General features: G+C 37.6%; 1 protein-coding gene across 1 annotated transcript in view; it reads left to right on the forward strand.

The window, feature by feature from the left end:
• parga (poly (ADP-ribose) glycohydrolase a) overlaps nt 1-20,585 on the forward strand; it is a 36,632-nt gene that overhangs the window by 2,028 nt on the left and 14,019 nt on the right. The window contains exons 4-13 of the mRNA XM_082154907.1: nt 1,002-1,134; nt 1,561-1,683; nt 2,061-2,141; nt 2,480-2,554; nt 10,331-10,423; nt 11,229-11,383; nt 15,336-15,415; nt 15,520-15,580; nt 16,196-16,271; nt 19,094-19,241. Of these exons, the coding sequence (XP_082011033.1) occupies nt 1,002-1,134; nt 1,561-1,683; nt 2,061-2,141; nt 2,480-2,554; nt 10,331-10,423; nt 11,229-11,383; nt 15,336-15,415; nt 15,520-15,580; nt 16,196-16,271; nt 19,094-19,241 (1,025 nt within the window). The remainder of the gene's footprint in view (nt 1-1,001; nt 1,135-1,560; nt 1,684-2,060; nt 2,142-2,479; nt 2,555-10,330; nt 10,424-11,228; nt 11,384-15,335; nt 15,416-15,519; nt 15,581-16,195; nt 16,272-19,093; nt 19,242-20,585) is intronic.

Genomic DNA, 20,585 nt, shown 5'->3' on the forward strand with positions numbered 1-20,585 from the left:
TTGGGAATATTGCTGTGTATTTCCTTAATTGGAAAATGGTTTTGAAATTAAATATAGCTACTAGGGATGCACCAATATTAAAAGTCTGGCTGTTACTGATAATTATTTGTGTATATTGCCCGATACCATTTTGTTGAAATAGATCATAAAAAACACTAAAAAGAAAAATGTTTTTTTTTTACTTATGAATTTAGACATCACAACAGAATGAAAAATCTATATTAATTTTGAGATTTGCTAAAGATTACACTACTGTTCAAAAGTTTGGGGTTGGTAAGATTTTTGGTAGGAAGTCTCTTATGCTTCATTACAAAAAAACAGAAATACAGTAAAAACAGTAATACTGTGAAATATAATATATTTTAAAATAGCATTTTTATATTTTTTAAAGTATATTTTATACTGACAGGTGAGCACCCCCCCCCCCCCCCCCCCAAAAAAAAAACCCCTCCCCGTGATACCAATATCACCCAAAAGAACAAAGAAAGGCAAAGGAAAAATACAAAGATAATGCATACTAAATGTGAAAGTCAAATTAAACATACAAAATTAATATACATTTTTAAGTACAATTTATAATCCTGTGATTGCAAAGCAGAATATTCAGCATCATTACTCCAGTCTTCAGTGTCACTGACATGAATCCTTACAAAAAAATCATTTTAATATCCTGATTTGCTGCTCAAGATCTCTCTTCATAATATCTAATAAAATGTAATTATTATAATAAAATAAAAAAAATAAACCAATCTTTTGAATGGTAGCATACATTTAATAATGTTTTTAAATTATTAGTGTTTTTAAAGTGACTACATAGGTAATCTAAATGCAAACCTAGGCTGATATAAATCCAATAACCGATATCATTGAAACTATATGACAATATGAAATAAACAGGGTGACAATAATAATGCAATTATATTATAATAATTATGAATAATTAACCATTATAATGCAATAAATTATAACAATGCAAGTAACAGCATTTGTTGGTTGTCTAGTCAGCAAGTGTCAGCAGAGCAGAAAGAGTCGGAGCGGCTCGGGACCCCAGTAGAGGAGCTTCGAAGAATGCCTCAGTGTGGACAGACCCTGCCACACCTCAGGGCAACACACTATCACAAAATACTCATCAGGGTAAGCCACGCTGCTCTTCACAGCGACACTGTGATGTTCTCAGCCAGTGCCTAAGGGCTTCCTGTCAGTTTGAGAATAATACCGCTGTGGATGTCCAAGCAGCTCTACGCTTTTCCCGCACAACATAGAGCTCAGTGTTTTGATGTTTCATTGAAATGATTTGAAGTGGACGGATAGTACTTAAATTGTCCTTACAGAAACTAGTTTTTACTTTAGATTTTACATCACAAGTATTTGAGTCTGTAGCAGACTTTTTTATTTTTTAAATTGATAATTTTTTTGAAGCAACCAATGAAAGCAAAAAAAAACATTTTTTTAAAAAAAAATACTAGAATAACATACTGACCTTATTAAATAATAGTTTGAAGTGATTAAAAGGTACAATTTATTGCTAAATACCTAGTCTCTCTCTTCTCTGGTTTATAGACAGACCTGCTTAAAGAAGGACACGTCCCTGTTCCATATCCAAGCAAATACAATGATTTCTGGGATGATGCGACTGTAAAGATGCCTTGTTCAGACCAGAACCAGTTTCCTGTGGAGAGTGAGGTAATGTCTTTTTTTAGGTTAATTGTGCCATTCAGAAAATGGTTTAAATTATATAGACTTTGCACTATTTATGAAAGTGCTGTTTTATTGAATAGCTAATACTGTTTATTAACCTTAATGTGAAGTGATTGTTTGACATAATTACATCATACACTACTGTTATAGATAATTGAATAGAAAGTTCAAAAGAACAGCATTTATTTGGAATAGAAATCTTTTGTGTCATTATGAATGTCTTCATTGTCACTTTTGATCAATTTAATGAATCCTTTCTGAATAAAATATATATATATATATTTAATTCTTACTGACCCCTAACCTTTGAGCAGTATAGTGCATATTGTGTATATATGATGTGTATGTGTCTTTTTTTTCAGGAAGGAAGTGTATTGCAAAGTCGATGGAAGTTGATTCGCTCTGCTTTGGGAAGAGAATTTAAACGTTCACATGACATTAGGGTAGGTTTTAGTTTATCTCTTGAAAACTTAATGAAATTAACTGTCAAATGTCAACACGTGTAGGTATAATGCCTAAACCAAAGAGTTTGCTAAATAAGTAAGTGAATCCCACCAGAGGGTGGCAGAATTGCTCCAAGATGTAAAGCATTCTTGTTTTTTTTGCTTTTCTTGGCTCTAGTTGTCTTATAAATGTTATAGTTTGACCAAAATTGTAGTATTAACTTATTTTAATGTGATTCAGTGGTATATATATATTTTTTTTTGATATGTAAAGTTTCAAAAAATTTTAGGTTTGAATTTCAATGGTTTGTATTTAAAAATCACTCATAATCTTACAGGATGCAATATTGAGTTACAACACAATGCATGCTAAAAGATGGGACTTCACAGCTTTGAACCTTCTCTGCGAAGAGGTAAGGAATACATTTGTTTTGCTTTTTTTGTTTGTGTGTTTGTGTAAAATAGAGATGATCAAAAAATTAGTGTCCATTGGATTTGTGCCGAAGTTTCATCATGTAATAATGTACGAAGCATTTGACTTGCCCCATCTGGATCAGTTCAAAGCATCCCAAATAATGTGCATGCAGATGGTTGATTTGCATTTGATGGTGTCATTAGTGGAAATTAAATCAGAAAATAATAAATTAAATCTACTACTTGCACAAACCACTAATGAGTTTAAACAAACTGTACATGCACAAATAATGAGTAATTCAGTTTTACATTATGCTTGTACAGTAAAACACAATTCAATGATAAAGGCAGATTAATTAGGTACTCTGCCAGTGCTAGAAAAAAAACACACACTTTAAGTATATCTCAAGCGGCCCCAGTTGGTTACATTTCATTTCGTGATGCATTTTTGGCGATCTATATCATAACCGCAGCTGCCATAAAAGGAACGTTTTAATGTTGTGGCGTTAATGAAGTGAGCATCCTAAAGTCTGATTTCTTGTGGTGTGTCACAGTTAGGACCAGAAGGCCCCATGATACTGAAAATGTTCCATCATTGTTTAGTCTGACTGGTTTGAATTTACTGGCACACTAAAGGCATTACGCTCCTCAGTCAAAGAGAAGAAGCAGGTTAGCCTCCAAGTGGATCCGCACCAAGCGGTCCGCGTCTGCCACTTCTGCTACCTCGTCCCCGAGGGTCTCTTTGCATCCAGCAGTAGTCAATTAAGACAGAGGTGGGCACTCAGCATAACGAGCAGCAGCTGGCAGAGGAAGGCCAGGGAGATGAGGGTCCTGTTTACTGCAAATAAACACACTCAACAGATGGACCACGGTCTTCCACATACATAGCCAGAAGCTGGTCTTGATGGTGGCTCTAATAGGGAGATGACATAAGAACGCTTGGGGTTGAGTACTCTTATTCCACAAAGAGCTTGACTTAAACTGGGGCCCTTTGGCTGTTTTCTGCCACATTACTTGTTCTTTGCGGTCTTGGCTAACTTGTTACATCAGTTTGCAAATTTTTAACTAGTTTAGGTTAAAATTAGTGTTGCCCACAGAGGTTAAATACCTATTATAATATTATCTGTAATATTACTAATACAACTATTTTTCACTTAAAATAAAATTGCATTCAACAGAAAGCTGCTTGCATGGATTTCTGTGGGTCTTGAAAAGTCTTAATTCTCCCTTACACAAATAAAGCCCTTAAAAAGTTCTTAAATTAGAGCAGAAAGTTCATAAAATCATGACATTAAAGGTTGCATGCTTTGCAAAAATGTAATCTCTTCCTCAGTATTTTTGTTCTGTTTTCCAATACAAATATCTAAACATCTTTAAATCAAGATGGATTTTCTTGAGATGCAAATGAAAAATTAAGTCTTGAAAAATTGAAGTCTTGTCTTCTGTGAAATGGATCAAAATGACACGAGTTTATGCTTAAAACAAGAGCAAATATCGTCAATGAGTTATGAATACTTCCCTTTGAATTAAGTTGATTTTTCTGAGCCCATTGGCAGATACAGTATTTTGTTCTTGTTTTAATCATAAACTCACTTCATTTTAATCTGTTTCCCAGAAAACATTTTGTCATTTTGTATCTCTAGTAAATGCATCTAAGATTCAAAGGCCCACTGAAGTGCCTGGAAACGCGCAACATTATTCAATGTGTTGACGTTATTTCCACTTAAACAGTGCGGGACATATCGAACAGCTCCTGCCCTTTTTAAAAATAGCCAATATCATTTAGTTTATATCACAGCTCGGCCAGACCCATTGAGCACTAATTAATCCTAATTTCTAACTCTTTCTCCTCCTAATCTCCTCTATATTCCTAAATATAGCTTTCTGTGCAGAATTTAAATGGTCAGATACGTTTTCTGGTAAATGATCCGCTCTGTGCTATCGTGTCTCTGGACTGGAGCAGACTGTGTGCGCTTGCTGCGGCGGATCGCGTGACATTAATGTGAGACCAGACTTCATTTGCCCCAATGGAAAGCATATTTTCACTCTGAATTGTTCCCTATCCCCTATAGTGCATTATGTGCCATTCACCATGTAGAAAATAGTAAATGTGTGAACAAGTGACAGATTTTAGCCGCAGCATCAGTGTCCATTTATGATGTAGGGGGTGGACACTTTAGATTCTAGAGAGCATTTGATTGGACATGAAATCTGATGAGAAGCTAAAGTGCAGAGTGATATCATCAAAATCATTGATCCATATTGGTGGAAGTGAGAGACTGTAAGTTTTGAATCCTTATATCTTCTAAATGCAAATGCTGTCATTGTATTGGAGAACACTAGCTTATAGATAACAGTAAGGCTAACATATCCATACTAAAAGGCAAAAAACTTTTGATTTCATGGGGACATTAACAATATTCAGACATTTGCACTGGAAAACAAGAATTAGGAAGAACATCACTTTTTTTGCTGTGTGATCAGAAGGTACAGTAAAAGTTATTTCCAAATAAATCTAGTGGTTGAGAGCAGAGTGATTCAAGCTACTTTTTTTTCCTTTCTTTAATTTTTTTAAAAATAATTTTATAAAGGAATGGATATCTGTTGGAAGTTGTATTTTTAAACTCTGAAGTGTTGTTAAAACAACTCATTGTGTTTCTCTCTAGACATTTACATATAGAGAACATATTGACGTATTGCTTTCCCTTCAATTAATTCCTTATGTTTTCTTTACTAGGTCTTAAAAAGATCTTAAAGTTTTACATTTATCCTCATAAAACCTGCAGAAACCCTGTGCTTGGTTTGCGAGTGACGTTCTGCGTAAGCTATGCTTCATATATTTTTATATGTATTGAACCATAGACAAAGGAACTTTTTGACCGTGATATTTCACTAATGTGACCGCACCTTAATTTCTGATACTGGTGATTACCGGCCCGATTCAATCATTGGGTGTAACTTTAGTAGGTGGAGCAAAGTTATCAGACAGTGTCCTGTCAATACCTGTTGCCCACCAGGCACCAGTTTCATTCTGCTATATTATTGTTACATGACTGAGGATGAGGATGTTTTTGAAGCATAGGATTAAATGGATCTTTTAGCAGATACTTCTATGTAGATAACTTACCAGACACTTTCTTATCCAAAATGACAACACTTTTCATACATGTACAATTGCTGGTTTGATAATGGTAATCATTTTTTCTTTCCATAGTTTAAACCCACAGTCAAGTACATCTTTAACCACTTTAGTTATGTGTGTGTGCAGTCTTTCTCCATGGTGCTCTACTATATGGCAGACATTGTTTAATAGTCAAAAGCCATTTCTTTATTACAGTAGTATTCTTATAGTTATGGCTTCATTCAAGATGTCAGAATGTCCCCTCCATGCTTAAGATGATTTGATAGAATAATCTCAGACCTGTGTAAATCAATAGCTGTCGGTGACTTTTATGGCTGAATCAAATTTAATTAACCAGAGCCATTAAATCTATAAGAGAGCCAATCAAAGCCATTAGCAAAGTGCACCGCGTTCTAATGAAGCATGCTTGAGTGGACCGGCTCCTTAAACTGTCCACTTAAGAGCTTGAGCTGTGCCTTTGCTCTTTGGCTCTTGCACGATGCATCTTCAGTGTTTTTCCTTGTCTCTGTTTTTGCCATAATACTCTTTTCGGTGAGCAAGCATCAACCCTTTAGGGCCGTCCACACTAATGAAATGCATAAATGTGAGAACAATCGCTCTCGTTATCTATACATTTTGATGTAAATATGAATTAATGTAGTGTCGTTCTCACCGCTTGCAGCTGTTGTTAAGTATGCTGGTGCCCATACATGCACACTTTCCCCTGTGTAATGGTTATTTATGGATTTGTACTAGTACCGTTCTCTAAATTGTCTGGGGTATTATTGAATATCATGCATTTATATTCAGTATATCATTGCAGTATAATTAAAAGCATAAATATTTATTTAAATACTTTCTTACAGTTGTGTGCCAGCTGTCTTATTTCCCTGCATCAACAGAGGGCACTGGTATGTCAGCCTGGAGAGCTGGCAATTGATTTTCAATTTAAGAGATTAAATGAAACATCACTGAACAGCGGTCAGTTAATAACTGTAAGAGAGTTCTGAATTGTGCATGTCAAATGTGTGCTTGTGCTAGACTGTCAATTAATATGTTTTTTTTGCAGCAGAATATAATGCAACGAGACCACATCAGAGCATAAAGGCATCTTTACGCAATGCTGCATACAGGCCGTACTGAGCATATGGCATCTCCCTGCTTTGGTTCAGTGTAATGGAGCAGTAGCGCCGGCCTTTTCATTGTATTTTGTAATTTTTAAATTTAGAATATAATTTTTACTCAATGTCATTTATAATTGCATGTTTAAAATATGAAATAAGAAATATATAAACATTAAATGTATTAAATGCATCTTTTAAATGCACCAAGATTCAACCAGGGTTCCCACGGTCGTGGAAACCTTGGAAATATCAAATTAAGTTATGGGAGGTTCTGTAGTGAATTTACATTGCTCAAGTGATTTCTAGTTATACATTGGCTACAGTATTGCACTTTGTGTGTGCTTTAGCAAAGCTTGCTGCCAAGCATGATGTCATCAGTGTGTTTTTTTAGGGTAACTGCCTTTGTGACTCACTGCGAGACAAATGTTCCTGTTGGACGGAAAGTGGTCGTCTTCATTTGGACCGGACTATCGGTCCATCTGAACAAATTTTTAGATTGGTGTTTGTCTTATTGGAGTCTCATGTAATGATGGGTATGATCATTTAAATATTTTAATTCACTTCCCCTGAATCTGGTTAGGGTTTTGGTGGCTGAGATGTGAAGTTGACTAGCAATTTGTGGTGAAACAAAGATGTTAAAGCAATATTCTGCACGAGTATCAAATATGAATCCCATTATTTTACAATTTCAATTAAAGCTCAAGAACAACAGAATAATTTACAGTATCGTATACACCACATCGTCCCTACAAGATGTGCAAATAAAAGGCCTTTCTGGTGTCTTAAAATTGTGCAGGACTCAAATAATTGTCACAAACTTGAGCAGGTTCCTGGATTTTGATTGACAACAGAGGTGTAATGGCTATGGAAAGCAGCAAAATACAAATTAGGAACTGTCTTGTCATAAATTGTAGTTGAGCATCATCCCTACCCTGAAATGAAAGTGTCAGAGCAGTGGGCTCTGATAAATTCACTCTACTGGCTCAGTGCACAGAACTCCACTTCAAGCCTATAGCCCTCCGCAAATGCCTTCGCCTACACAACCATCTTATTTCAGTGTCTCAGAACTGTGGGATTCCCTGCAGCCATCACACAGTGTGTTTGTGTACGCATACTGACCTGCAGAACAATGCTTATGGAAATCATGCAATGAATGAAACTGGTTGATTTTCAAGTGAGAAATTCTGGTTGGTTTACATAGGATATTAATCACCCTATTCTTTTATTTTATTTTATAGTTTTTTGGAAGTTTGAGATGGTTCACCCACTCACACTCACACAATGAAAATCAAATATGTTGTTGTGTACCTCATCGACTCTCATTTGTATGGACAAAAACAGTTTTAATATTCTTGAGAGGTGTATTCATGTATTCATCTACATGAGAGGCAAGTAAATAATAATTTTTGTGTGAACTATCCCATTAATGCCCAGACAACTCTGTGAAAAATACCAAACATGTCATGTACGCATAATGTAACCTCACCAAGAAAAATCTATTTCTTCTCCTTTTATACACTCACAAATCAAAAATAAATAAATAACGACTTCGTCTACCCTAAGAATTCTTATTGGTTGTATTTTGATGGAGATTGTAGTATGTTATATAACTGGTTCTGGTTGGGCAGGATAAGGGGAATGAAGGAGTTCGTTTGATTTAGTGAGGTCTAACTCCTGCAACCTCAGCTCAGGCCCATCCGGCCTGTCAGCTCTCCTCACTTATTAGACCCAGAGGAGCATTTTACGATGTCAAGCAGGTCATTACTTATGACAGCATTTAGTCAGGCCTCCTTTGCGGGCGTATAAATGCTCCTTGGTTAAATTGTCAGACAAGGTTTCCCGTCCAGAAGAGCCCGCGCCTCTCCTTCCTCAACCCATTTGCATCTGTTCCAGGAATCCCATTTAATCAGCTGAGCACACCCAGTAACCTTGATGAAATGGGGCCCATGACTGAGCACGCTGCCAATCGCAGCCAATATATTTATAAATAAGTGTGTTGTAAATCTGTGTGATGATAAAACAGTAGCGTATTTATTTTTGCTGAAATCATAAAAGGTTGCTGAGCTAGCGTATGCTGTTTTGACACCCTTAGCTTCAGAATGAATATCACGAAGCGGTACTGTTTGTCTGATCAGATCTACGGTGGCGTTGGTTAGCCGTATTTTAGCCAAGATGAAAAGTGCAGTGAGGGCTTTGTCTTTATTTCCACCTCAGTGAAGTCATACACCAGTGGGAGCTCTGCAAAATTACGTTTTTGTAACCTCTGTGCAGTAGATCAAGCTTTGTTACTACCTCTGCGGATATGAGTGAGTTTTTTTTCTTGCACTGAGAAGGGATTTTATTTATTAAACTCCCCGATTTCAGCTGTTTTGATGCTCCAGGCAATAGAGAGATACAATGATTGCTGGGATTGCCCATAGAAACTCCACTAATAAGGTTAATATTACATTTATTGTGTTTATTTAGGGCAACTCAGGCTCTATGTGTTTTATTTGCAAAAGTTGAAGCAAGGTTTTTTTTTTTTTTTTTTTGCAGCCCAGAATGCATATAATTTTTGTTCACCTATTGATGTCATTCTGACACCATGGTGTCCTATCGTTTTTTTTTTTCTTTTTCTTTTTTTCTGACACCTGAATAATACTGTCTATGACAAGTCGACAGCTGGGTTCAAGTGTCTTATTCAACAATATGGCTCTTTTTTCTGACAGTTGTTTTCCATTAAATGTTGTTTTAGCCCCAGGAGCAGAGAAAAGGCTTCATTATTTATTCTATTTTGTACCAGACAGTTGACATTTAGATTTTTGATTTTTGTTTCTTTATTAGTTTGAGGACATAACATGGTAATGTTGTCAATCTTTAATTGGTAATAGTCAATGGTATGATTTGTTCTCTAAGCAAGAGGTATCACTGCAATGAAGGCATTCATGAGATTGTGTTAAGTCACAACAATTGAATGAATAGACAAATATATACACTACCGTTCAAAAGTTTCAGCAATGTTTTTTAATAGAAATTAATACTTTTATTTAACAAAGATGCATTAAATTGATCAGAAGTGACAGCAGCGAGTTTAACGTTGTTACAAAAGACTTCTATTTTATATACTTTTTTAAAACCTTTTATTCATCAAAGAATAAAAAAAAAATGCATTTTAGTTTCCACAAAATAAAGAAACTGTTTTCAACATTGATGTGAATTGAATGATCAACAATTGAAATGATTCTTGATAACCTATTTCAGCATATTAGATTGATTTCTGAAGGATCGTGTGGAGTAAAGACTGCTGAAAATTCAGCTTTGCCATGACAGGAATAAATTACATTTTAAAATCTAGGAAAAAAAGCATTTTAAATTTAAATAAATTTCACAATATTACTGCTTTTACTTTATCTTCAATGGAATAAATGCATCCTTGGTGTACATTTAAAGTATGAACATACCTGTTTCTTCATTTATTTATTATTTATTTTATTTTATTAATGACCTCTATCAGCTGCAGCTATGAAACACATTTAATCTCTCTCTTGCAGGGTATGGACAGTTGTGAAGTAAGTCATCTCTTAAACGTCACATTGCCAAAGATGGTGAAACTGGTTTTGGATACGCCCAAGATTTGCACCCAGGTAAGGCACACAAAGTCATATGGTGTCCTTCACATTGGCTGGGACAGACACTCAGGTTTTGGGGCAGAAATAGATCAGTAGTGATAATCATGTCTGGCTGGTAAAGGTCAATGGGCCCAGCAGTGTAAAACCAGTGGCTAGTGAAGGACACTTCCACATGAGCACAACAGCCTCATTAGGAGCTGCACGAAAAGAAGCCACTATTAGACATCCGTCAGCCTAATTTCTGACACCAGAACAACACTGTTAGGGGAGATTTTCTTAAATGCGTCCTAATTTATTTATTCTTTATTTGTAAGATTCCAAAGTACAATTTAGAAACACTGTTTAATAGAGTGACAGGTTGCATATTAAGCTAGCATAGATTAAAGTATTTTTAACATTGAAAAAAAAACACTTCAATACACACTAATACATTTAGGCAAGTCAAGTCTGTTTCCCCTTCAACAAGCTAGTTCTTACTCAGCCAGTGAAATAGTGTTTATGTAAGATCTGGCACTGGCATTTGCATTTAAGAATTAAAGTATTTTGCCCTTAAAAAGGAACATATCTCCTTGCTCAGCTGCTCTCTTTTATTTATGTACATTTTATTAATGTTTGCATTGATTAGTCATCTATACTGCCCTTAAGTGTCTTTAAGTCCAATCAGCAGAGATGGATGACGCTCTGTGTAAATGCTGCTGGCTGCTGGTGGGATACAGCAGGGCACCTTAATTACTCCTGGCCATTTGCTTAATGTAATTCTGTCTCCCTGTTTGGTCAATTGCTAAACTAATTATCTTTGCCTCTCTCTCCTCTTCCACAGCCAATCCCGCTGCTTAAGACGAGGAGGAATCAGTCCTTGACCATGTCACAGCAACAAATTGCCTGCCTTCTTGCCAATGCCTTCTTCTGTACATTTCCCAGACGCAACTCACGCAAGTCCGAGTATGGCAACTACCCCGAGATCAATTTTTACAGGTACTGCCTCCTCTTCAGTGGCTTCGCTCTGGAGACCTGTTACATATTTTGCAGGTCCAGTTATTGATTGTCTGAGGTTTTAGATTTCCATCCAAATTAGGGTTTATATGTAGGCTGTGAGGTAAGTCACGACATGATTTAATTTTGCTTCCCGTTATCTAGTAGTCTGTTTCTATTACATTTACAATGGATTTTTTTCCTGGGCCTGTTAATGTGGCATGTATAGGCCTCACGTTTCAAATTTAGTGAAGGCTCCACTTTATCAAAATTACACTCCTACACATTCACAAATCTACTCTGTTTTTCATTTACAATGAACATTTGCACTATTCTTACTTTTCCATCATTAAATCCAAATTTCTATCATTTCCATCATCATTGATCCTTCAGACTGCAATTTTTGGTTGAAGTGTGTTGTAAACTCAGTCTTTGCCATATTAACTAATTTAGAGTTTCAAGACTTCCGCGGTGTTGTTAGAAAATAAGACTTCTTTTAATGATCTTGGTTGACTTTGCAACTCCTCATTCACTGTTGTTTGGTTTGATAAATTTTGCCTCAGTGTTTTACTGCGTGAAGAGAGAATAACATGTAGGAGTTTCTCTCCCCTCTTAAAATGCAGCTCTACAACAAAGCCACTCATGTGGTACAGTACTTAAATCAAGTCTTTACAGGCTGATTAAAACAAATGAATGAGATACTAGAGAGACTGATGTGAAATACGTGGCCATCCATCTCTCGTCTGTCATCGTGTTTACTCGGATGTCTTCCTCTGTTGAGCAGGATCCCCCTGTATCTGTAGCCAGTGCTCATCTCACTGCATGGGGATGTTGTTTGTATTCAACAACAGTATATCGAAGTGTGACAGCGGGGGTAAGATGTGTCTTAAACTAGGTATCTGTGCTGCCATATGGCCAGTCCTATAGTTTTTTTGTCATATGGCCAGATATTCTGAAGGGCTCATTATATACAGCTCCCTGTCACAGAGATTCAAATGATACAGGTGATATTTATTTAGGCTGTATCAGGTAGAATGAGTTTTGTTAAGGTTTATACATATATTTATATAAAAAGATTAGTATTTTTAAAAAACTACAGTACACACACAAATGTTTTATATTACATTTCTACACAGTTGTAACTGTGGGTAAAGTGTGCCAGTATCCCTTTAAATGATAAAAATTACTATTACCAAATGTAATATAAATATTCTGAATATTAGACCTTGTCCTGGCCTGTATGAGAATGTAAATGATGTGCTGAAAATGATGACTTATCGAGATGTCTGACTGAAGCACTTTTTCTAAGCAAAACAGGAAAAGTGACAACTATAACTAAGATAATTGTAGATAGTGTTATACTACTGTGTTGTTGTGCTTTGAGTTTTTTTAAGTGGTAGCCTACTCTGTTTGTTCCACCAATGGAAGATGGGAAAATTGTTCAGGAGACCTGTTTGAAACGATTTATTTTAATTTGATGATGGTAGTGGTGCAGAAATGAGACACTTCCTCTTTATTATGGCTAAAATGGCTTCTTTTAAAAAATTGCAGTCAAATATTGTCTCAGCTGTAATGAAGTTGTTTTCATGCAAGTCAGAGTAACAAAACCATCCTTTAAAAGCTCTTTGGGAAAAACGTCAGTGGTTCATAGTGGCGAAGAACGCAGCCCTGAGTTTTACTCTGTCATGCTGAGATGGCTATTGATTCCCCAGGCACTTTAAGTACTTATACAACCTCCTAGACATACAGAAGATCTAAATATAATATATTTGGCTTACATTTCCATCCATTGCCTTGTTTCTACCTTTATTTTCCCTTCTGGACATACTCAAAGTGCTATAGATAATGAAGGTCTGAGCAATATCAGCATTAAATCTAATTGGTCATTCAGGTGAACACAGTGATACACCCTGTGCACCAGCATTCTATACTTACAAACAAGTTAGTGGATGTTGCCATGCTTCTTTGTTTTTGGCTACCGTGGCTACAGCGTGCCGCAGAAAACAAGTTTCAGCAAGACCGCAGAGTATCCAGACGTGCGGATCGTTACGGTGCGGCCCACTTTAATTGAGTGACTGTCCATCAGTTTACTCATTGGCTTGAGCACTGCCGCTATCAAGCACCAGGCAATTTAGAGATTGCTTGTTTGGCAGAGCTGTCAAAGTCTGCCCTCTGGGAAATGACATATAGGCAGGGTGAAGATACATTTACTTTAGTTTCAAAATGTGCACATCAAAGCAAGCTTTCCTACGCTGCGGTACACCTGCAAAACTATGAATACAGATCCACCAATGAGATCTCAGCAACTGACGTGGTTTCTTGAAAGATTCAGATTAATTATAGCCTGCTTAGGAGCTGCCAAATTGACTTCTATTGCCATGTTTGTTAACTTCGGTTATGTCAGAATTGCATTGTGTTGTACATCAACTGCATTCATAGAATTATATTTAGGGGTGAATAGGATAAGCTGTGTCAGGTTTGACTTAACTCTGGTTTTGTAAAGAAGAAAACAGTTTTAACTCTGCATGTGTGCTATCACCAACTCAAATTTGACTTAAAATAGATAACATTGTGGCTGTAAATCCTTGGTCATAAGTTTGAGGTCAATAAGATATTTTAGTTTTTGAAATAAATGTATTTTATTTAGCAAGGATGCATTAAATTGGTCAAAAGTGACAAGGACTTTTATAATGTTACAAAAGACTTCGGTTTCAAATAAATGATGTTCTTTTGTAATTTCTATTTATAAAAAAAATTACTTCTTCCACAAAGTATTTGGCAGCACAACTGTTTTCAGCATTGATAATAAAAAGAAATGTCAGCATTTCACCAAATCAGCATATTACGATGATTTATAAAAAAAGAAAAGAAAAAAAAGGCTATTCTTTTGCCAAATAATCACAGGTTTTATACATTTGCAATCCACCAACATGTTTGTAGATTTTTAGACCTGGGCACAAAACTCATTTCATCTGCCATGCACTGTTCCCTTGTGTATTTCTTATTCACAGGAATCAACATCGTGTACCCACCGACACATTTTACCCTACTCCCTCCCCCCCATTTGTCCATTTTGGCCCCAGAAATTTCCAGCTTGTCATGTTATTGAAATCAGGTGTATAAAATCCTTTAATAAGTGGTTGTCCTGTTGAATCAAATCATATTTTCGTATAATATGTTTCTCATATTAAAGGTCAACAACCAGTTTAACTAAAAAAGCAGCTATTTTCAGTCAACAACAGCTTGCCTTCCAGGCTACATTACATAAAATCTGCTACACCATAAAGAAGACTATATATATAGGAAGCTTCAATAACTCGTCTTCCTTCCCAAAGGGCTTTTAGTGCATCAGCTTTTCCTCTGTCATTTCATTTGTTCCACCCTTTTTTTCCCTGCTTATTCCATTGACATCAAGTGAGGGGAAGGATGAATGCAAGTGGAAGATGGTTAGCTTGAAGACTGCAGTATTCTAAATGGAGAAAGCCATTTGCTGGGTTAGGGAAGGCATCACGGCTGATCACTGTAAGGCTTTTGCTATTTGGGACTTTTAAAAGCAAGCCTGCAGTTCCTTAATGTCTTTAAAAGAATGAAGAAGTGTTCCTCCGTCCATCCTTTGTGAAATGGGACACGAGCGCAGCGCTGAGCCCGCAGGCGTGGGTCCGTATCATTGTTGTCCTGACAGAGAGCCCATCACAGGCAGGCTTGCTGAGCAAACAGGACTTGTGAGATGAACCGTCAAAGTCCGATCACACGGAAGGCCTACTTCTCCTCACGTGTTCCCAAGAATGAGGCACTAACCTGCAGAAGTTAGCGCTGAAGCTCATATATGAAGCTAAACGTCTCCCTCTAATAGTCGTTTATGACTGTGATAATTGCCCTCTGAAAGTAAATGTGTGGATTGATTTTGCTAATGTATGTACCTAATCAACACTTGTGTATCTTTATCTTTCTTTAGACTGTTTGAAAGTGGTTCCTCACGCAAGATCGAGAAACTCAAAACTTTGCTCTGCTATTTCAGAAGAGTCACTGAATCAAGTAAGTCTGAATCTGCTCAACTGTACAAATATACAATTTAATGCTCTGACTTTGTTAATGTGGTACAATTGATGTTTAATCTTTTTCCTGTTTTTCATTTTCAGTGCCCACTGGTCTTGTCACATTCACAAGACAGTGCTTGAGCGCTTTTCCAGAATGGGAAAGGTACACAAGTTTAAATGTATATTCATTGTGCTTAGTGTACAGTGTTGTTGGGTTTATTCTATGACTTATACTTCGGATAGATATATGTATACAGTTTTATGTTATGTATAAATCTATTTTTATTTATTATTTATTTTTAATAAAAAAACCCTTTTTTGAGGTATCAATAAAGCTTATTTTGTTTATCTTTATAGTTCTAAAGGAAAAAGTAGAAAAATAGCATAGTTATAAAAAAAAAAAAGAGTATTAGTCTCACAGTTATATTTGAATGTGTTACAGCTAGAGGGCTCTCTGACATTTAAAGTAGCTCACAGAGATCACTCCTTTGTGCTTGACAAATGAACTTTGGCACCATGTAGTCACTTTGGTCTGCTTCCCCTGGCAGTGCAAAACCACCTCCCTGTTTTGCTTATTAGAGAACTTACCGCTGAGATGGTTGCATTTCAAATTGCTTAAGTCATGATTGTAACCTTCCACTCCTAGTTTACTATAGCATTTCTAGCCTGCCTCTATTAATGATGCAGTTGTTTTACAGCGCATGTAAATCAATGTTTGTTTTAGTACGTTGTTATTTTGCCTGTAGTGAATTGATGGAATTTTCTTTTTGACCTTTAGGTCAAAGACACAGCTCACCCGTCTTCATATCACCTGTAAGGGCACCATAGAGAAAGAGGGCTATGGGATGCTTCAGGTGAGAATGTCATGCATGGGTAGTTTAGTTTTCACTGTGACATCTGTCAAATATGAGATTACTTTGATTGACACAGAAGACCATTTCTGTCATCCTTCCTCTCTCCTCAAGAAGACATGTCTGCATAATTGTTAAGTATTTTTTTTATGTAAAATGTGCTCATTCTGTTCCAGCTGTAAGTGATTCAGGCAGTTTATCTAGAATGAGAAAACACACACACACACACACACACACACACGCGCGCACACACACACACGCACAAACAAACAGTATTTCCCCAAACTATCATTGGGACATTCTAGGAAATGGGTGCCTCATCCAGTTTGGCATACATATTTTTTCACTAATATGCATATATTTTGTTTTCATCTGCATATTTGATAATATAGCAACTAAATACAATTACTGGTTAGGGTTAGTTTTTAATACATCTCTTCATATAATTTTTGTTGGTGGTGTTTTTTTTTGTTTTGTTTTTTGAGAAGCACAAATGGCACTTTCCTCTTAAATATCATATTCATATTGGGCATAACATGTCATTAAAGATTTCAGACAAGTCTGTGACCCAATATGAGTGCCATGCAATGAAAGCAAAAAACAACAACAACTAAAACATCTCAGTTTTGACCCAGCTGACTGAGGTTCTGCAGATCCGTCGGCCCCGATCACGTCCCTCCCTGCACCTCTCAAGTTCATTGCAGAGTCTGTCTGCCGGGGTCCTCTGCCCTGCTCTCCTTTTCCCATCTCTCCCCAGTCGGGGCAGGGCACACCCTGACAGCTGATGGGCACACATGAACAGCCCTGGGAGGTCCCAGGAGCCCGGGGCCCTGCCGTCCGGATTGACGGATGTTTCCGGAAGGGTGGGACGGTCTGACAGGTTGTCAGTAGTGCTGAGGAGAGGCGGGGCAGTCGGAGCTGGAGTTGAGTGACCTGATCAGCGAGATCATCTGGCAGCCTGCCAACCTCCCTCCCCTTTTCTCCTCCATCTCCCTGAGGAGGCCGTGGCCCAGTGAGTCCGGCCTGACAGCCTGCAAAACACAGCCTCAAAGGGGTCCTGCTCTTCCCCTGTTTACCTTTTCAAAGCTCTCCTAGGCCAATATTAGCACTGCTGCCAACACCCCCAGTCTTTGAAATATAAAAATGCATAGGAGACAGCACTGAAGAATTGTCTTTCACAACAAAATTTAGCAGTACCACAAAACAAGCACTCATGCAGTATAACTGTCTGTTTGTCTTCCTTACTTCCTTCTCATGCTCTTTGTTTAGAGCATTTTTTTTGTAATGCAGTGTGATGTGCAGTAGTATGACAATTTCATAATTAAAAAACATGAATATTACATACGACAAAAGCTTAAACAGTCTGTCTGGAAGCTGTGAACATATTTGAGTTATCTGATCTCAATGGCTAATGATTAATCTGTTTCTGTTTGTTTATTTATATAGCACTGTTAAAACACAACCAAGGTTGAACCAAAGTGCTTTACATACAGATTCCAATAAGGAATAAAAATAACAACATACCTAGACCAGTCAATAAATAACATATAGAATGTCACATCTACTCATTATAGGCTAACGACATCAGATGTGATTTACACAAATGCTTAAAAATCGACAGCGATTTTGCAGGCCTGATAGATAGCGGCAGCTCATTCCACTGTCTCGGCCCTGTTACCGCAAACGCCCGATCACCCTTATGAAGGCGTTTTGTTCTAGGCTTTGTAATAGATCCATTATGCAGAATAAAGGGAGTGGTGTTTGACCTTCAGGTTGGTGGAGAATTCCTGCCTCAAGTGGAGGAGTTCAAGTATCTTGTGGTCTTGTTCACGAGTGAGGGAAGGATGGAACAGGAGATTGACAGACGGATCGGTGCAGCTTCTGCAGTAATGTGGTCGATGTACCGGTCTGTCGTGGTGAAGAAGGAGCTGAGCTGCAAGGCGAAGCTCTCAATTTACCGGTCAATCTACGTTCCTACTCACCAATGGTCATGAGCTGTGGATCATGACCGAAAGGACAAGATCCCGGATACAGTTGGCCGAAATGAGCTTTCTCCGCAGGGTGGCTGGGCGCTTCCTCAGAGAGGGTGAGGAGCTCGGCCACTCAGGAGGAGCTCAGAGTAGATCCTCCTCCACATCGAGAGGGGCCAGCTGAGGTGGCTCGGGCATCTGTTCCGGATGCCTCCTGGACGCCTTCCCAGGGAGATGTTCCGGGCGCGTCTCACCGGGAGGAGACCCCGGGGAAGACCTAGGACGCTGAAGGGATTATGTCTCCCGGCTGGCCTGGGAACGCCTCGGGACGCCTGAGACGTTTATTTAAGATTTTTTTGTTCTTTTGTTTTGCAGGACTTTTTTTTATGTTTTTTTCTCCATTTATAAATACAATTTCATGGCTTATAAGAAATATTTATGCCCAGTACATTTTCTCAATTCATCTTCCATCAGCAGGTCTAGCAAAAAGTTAATTTTGGATTTGTGCATGCACCAAAAATAGTGTACAAATGAAAGGTGTCCTGAACTGTGCAGAATATTCTCTACTTTTACTTTACTCATCTTTTGTAGTTTTATGCGCTGCCTGGCACAGCACTCTATTTTCCACCCCTGTGCGTTTTAGCACCCTGTCCCTTACCAGAACTTATAATCTCTGGTGACATCCTGGACAAACAGCCTGGCTCACAGTCTCATAAGTATCATAGATCTCTATACTGTAACACAATTTCACACTATGTTCAAGGATGAAATTGTGTTGGTTTTTTGTTGTTGTTTTTTTTACTCCAGCTGAACATTTTTGCAACAGATGAATATGTGTTTTTATTTGTGCTGCAGGTGGACTTTGCAAACAGGATGGTGGGTGGAGGGGTGACCGGTATGGGGTTGGTCCAGGAGGAGATACGCTTCCTCATCAACCCTGAGCTCATCGTATCACGCCTCTTCACGGAAGCCATGGACCACGACGAGTGCCTCATCATCACAGGTCAGCACACACACACACACACACACACACACACACACACACACACACACACACACAGGAGTGGAAACAGTCCACTCCTCCCTCCCGTCTGTCCTGCACACCCTCACACATCCCTGTCTGATTGATGTCAGCCATCATTGAAGTGTCTTGTTCCTCCCTTCTGGCTGTTCAAACACCTGTTTTCTAAAAAGTATACAAATATTTTTGTACTTTGATTAACCTATGGCTCATTATATAATTGGTTGGCATGGGAATCACAAGGAATTTAATGATTCTGCTTCATTAAGATAGATAGATAGATAGATAGATAGATAGATAGATAGATAGATAGATAGATAGATAGATAGATAGATAGATGATGGATAACATTTCCAATGTACGGGTGAAAAAACAATCAAAATATTAAATAAAAACTATAAAAGTGATATTATATATATAATGCGACTAAAATAACACTAATTATTGGATTGCCACAACAAAAAAAATTCAGCCATCAACACCAATACAAAAATTAATCCACTTAAAACATCGGCATGTCATTTTCAAGTATTTCTCGATTAAGTAAAACTTGCTTCTAAGTGTTTAGATACCAAGTAATTATTTAAAGGGATAGTTCACCAAAAAATTCAAATTCAAATAAAAAATAAAAGAATATATCTTGATTAATTCACAATGATGACGTCACTGTCACAGTATTTTAATTCATTGTTTTAGATCGTAGACATTCAAAAACCATTAATAGAAATGAAAATCATGAAAATTAATTTGGTTTGTTTTGTGGGATTGGGCCAGCAATTAGGATAAGAGTAATCATGGATGTTATTAGGCATTTATGTTTGATGCAGGCTCCGATAATCATGAGATCAGGTTTGTTTCCATCCACTATAAAGTCAGTCGCTGTAATCACAGTTCTCTAATACTGCATATAGTGAGCTGAGTAGCACATTGCATGTTTTTGCCGCAAGTAATTTGGCATTGCTCACAGAAGCTTGTGTGTATACATTCAGCTCCATTCTTCCCTCCCCCGTCTTCCCTCCTCATCCAATTTGAACGTAAATCCATTACATTGATTCACGCTGGACTCAGGGCAGCCCTGTTATTCCTCATTTCTCTCTAGCTGAATTGCCCTATTCTTCACCCTCCAACTCACTGTGCTTGAGTCAACACGTTAAGTGACAAACCTACCCCCCCACCCCCCCCCCCCCACCCCCCTTCCCTCTCACTTCATATCTCTCCCTCTTCCTCTGTCTCTCTCTGTCCCTACACTATTCTTCCATCACTCTGTTCCTCCTTTATGAACTGTGCTCTTTGACTGAGTGGCAGCATTGGAGAGGAGCCCAGGTC

The sequence above is a fragment of the Leuciscus leuciscus genome (assembly GCF_965113295.1).
Source record: "Leuciscus leuciscus genome assembly, chromosome: 22".
NCBI classification, from domain to species: domain Eukaryota; kingdom Metazoa; phylum Chordata; class Actinopteri; order Cypriniformes; family Leuciscidae; genus Leuciscus; species Leuciscus leuciscus.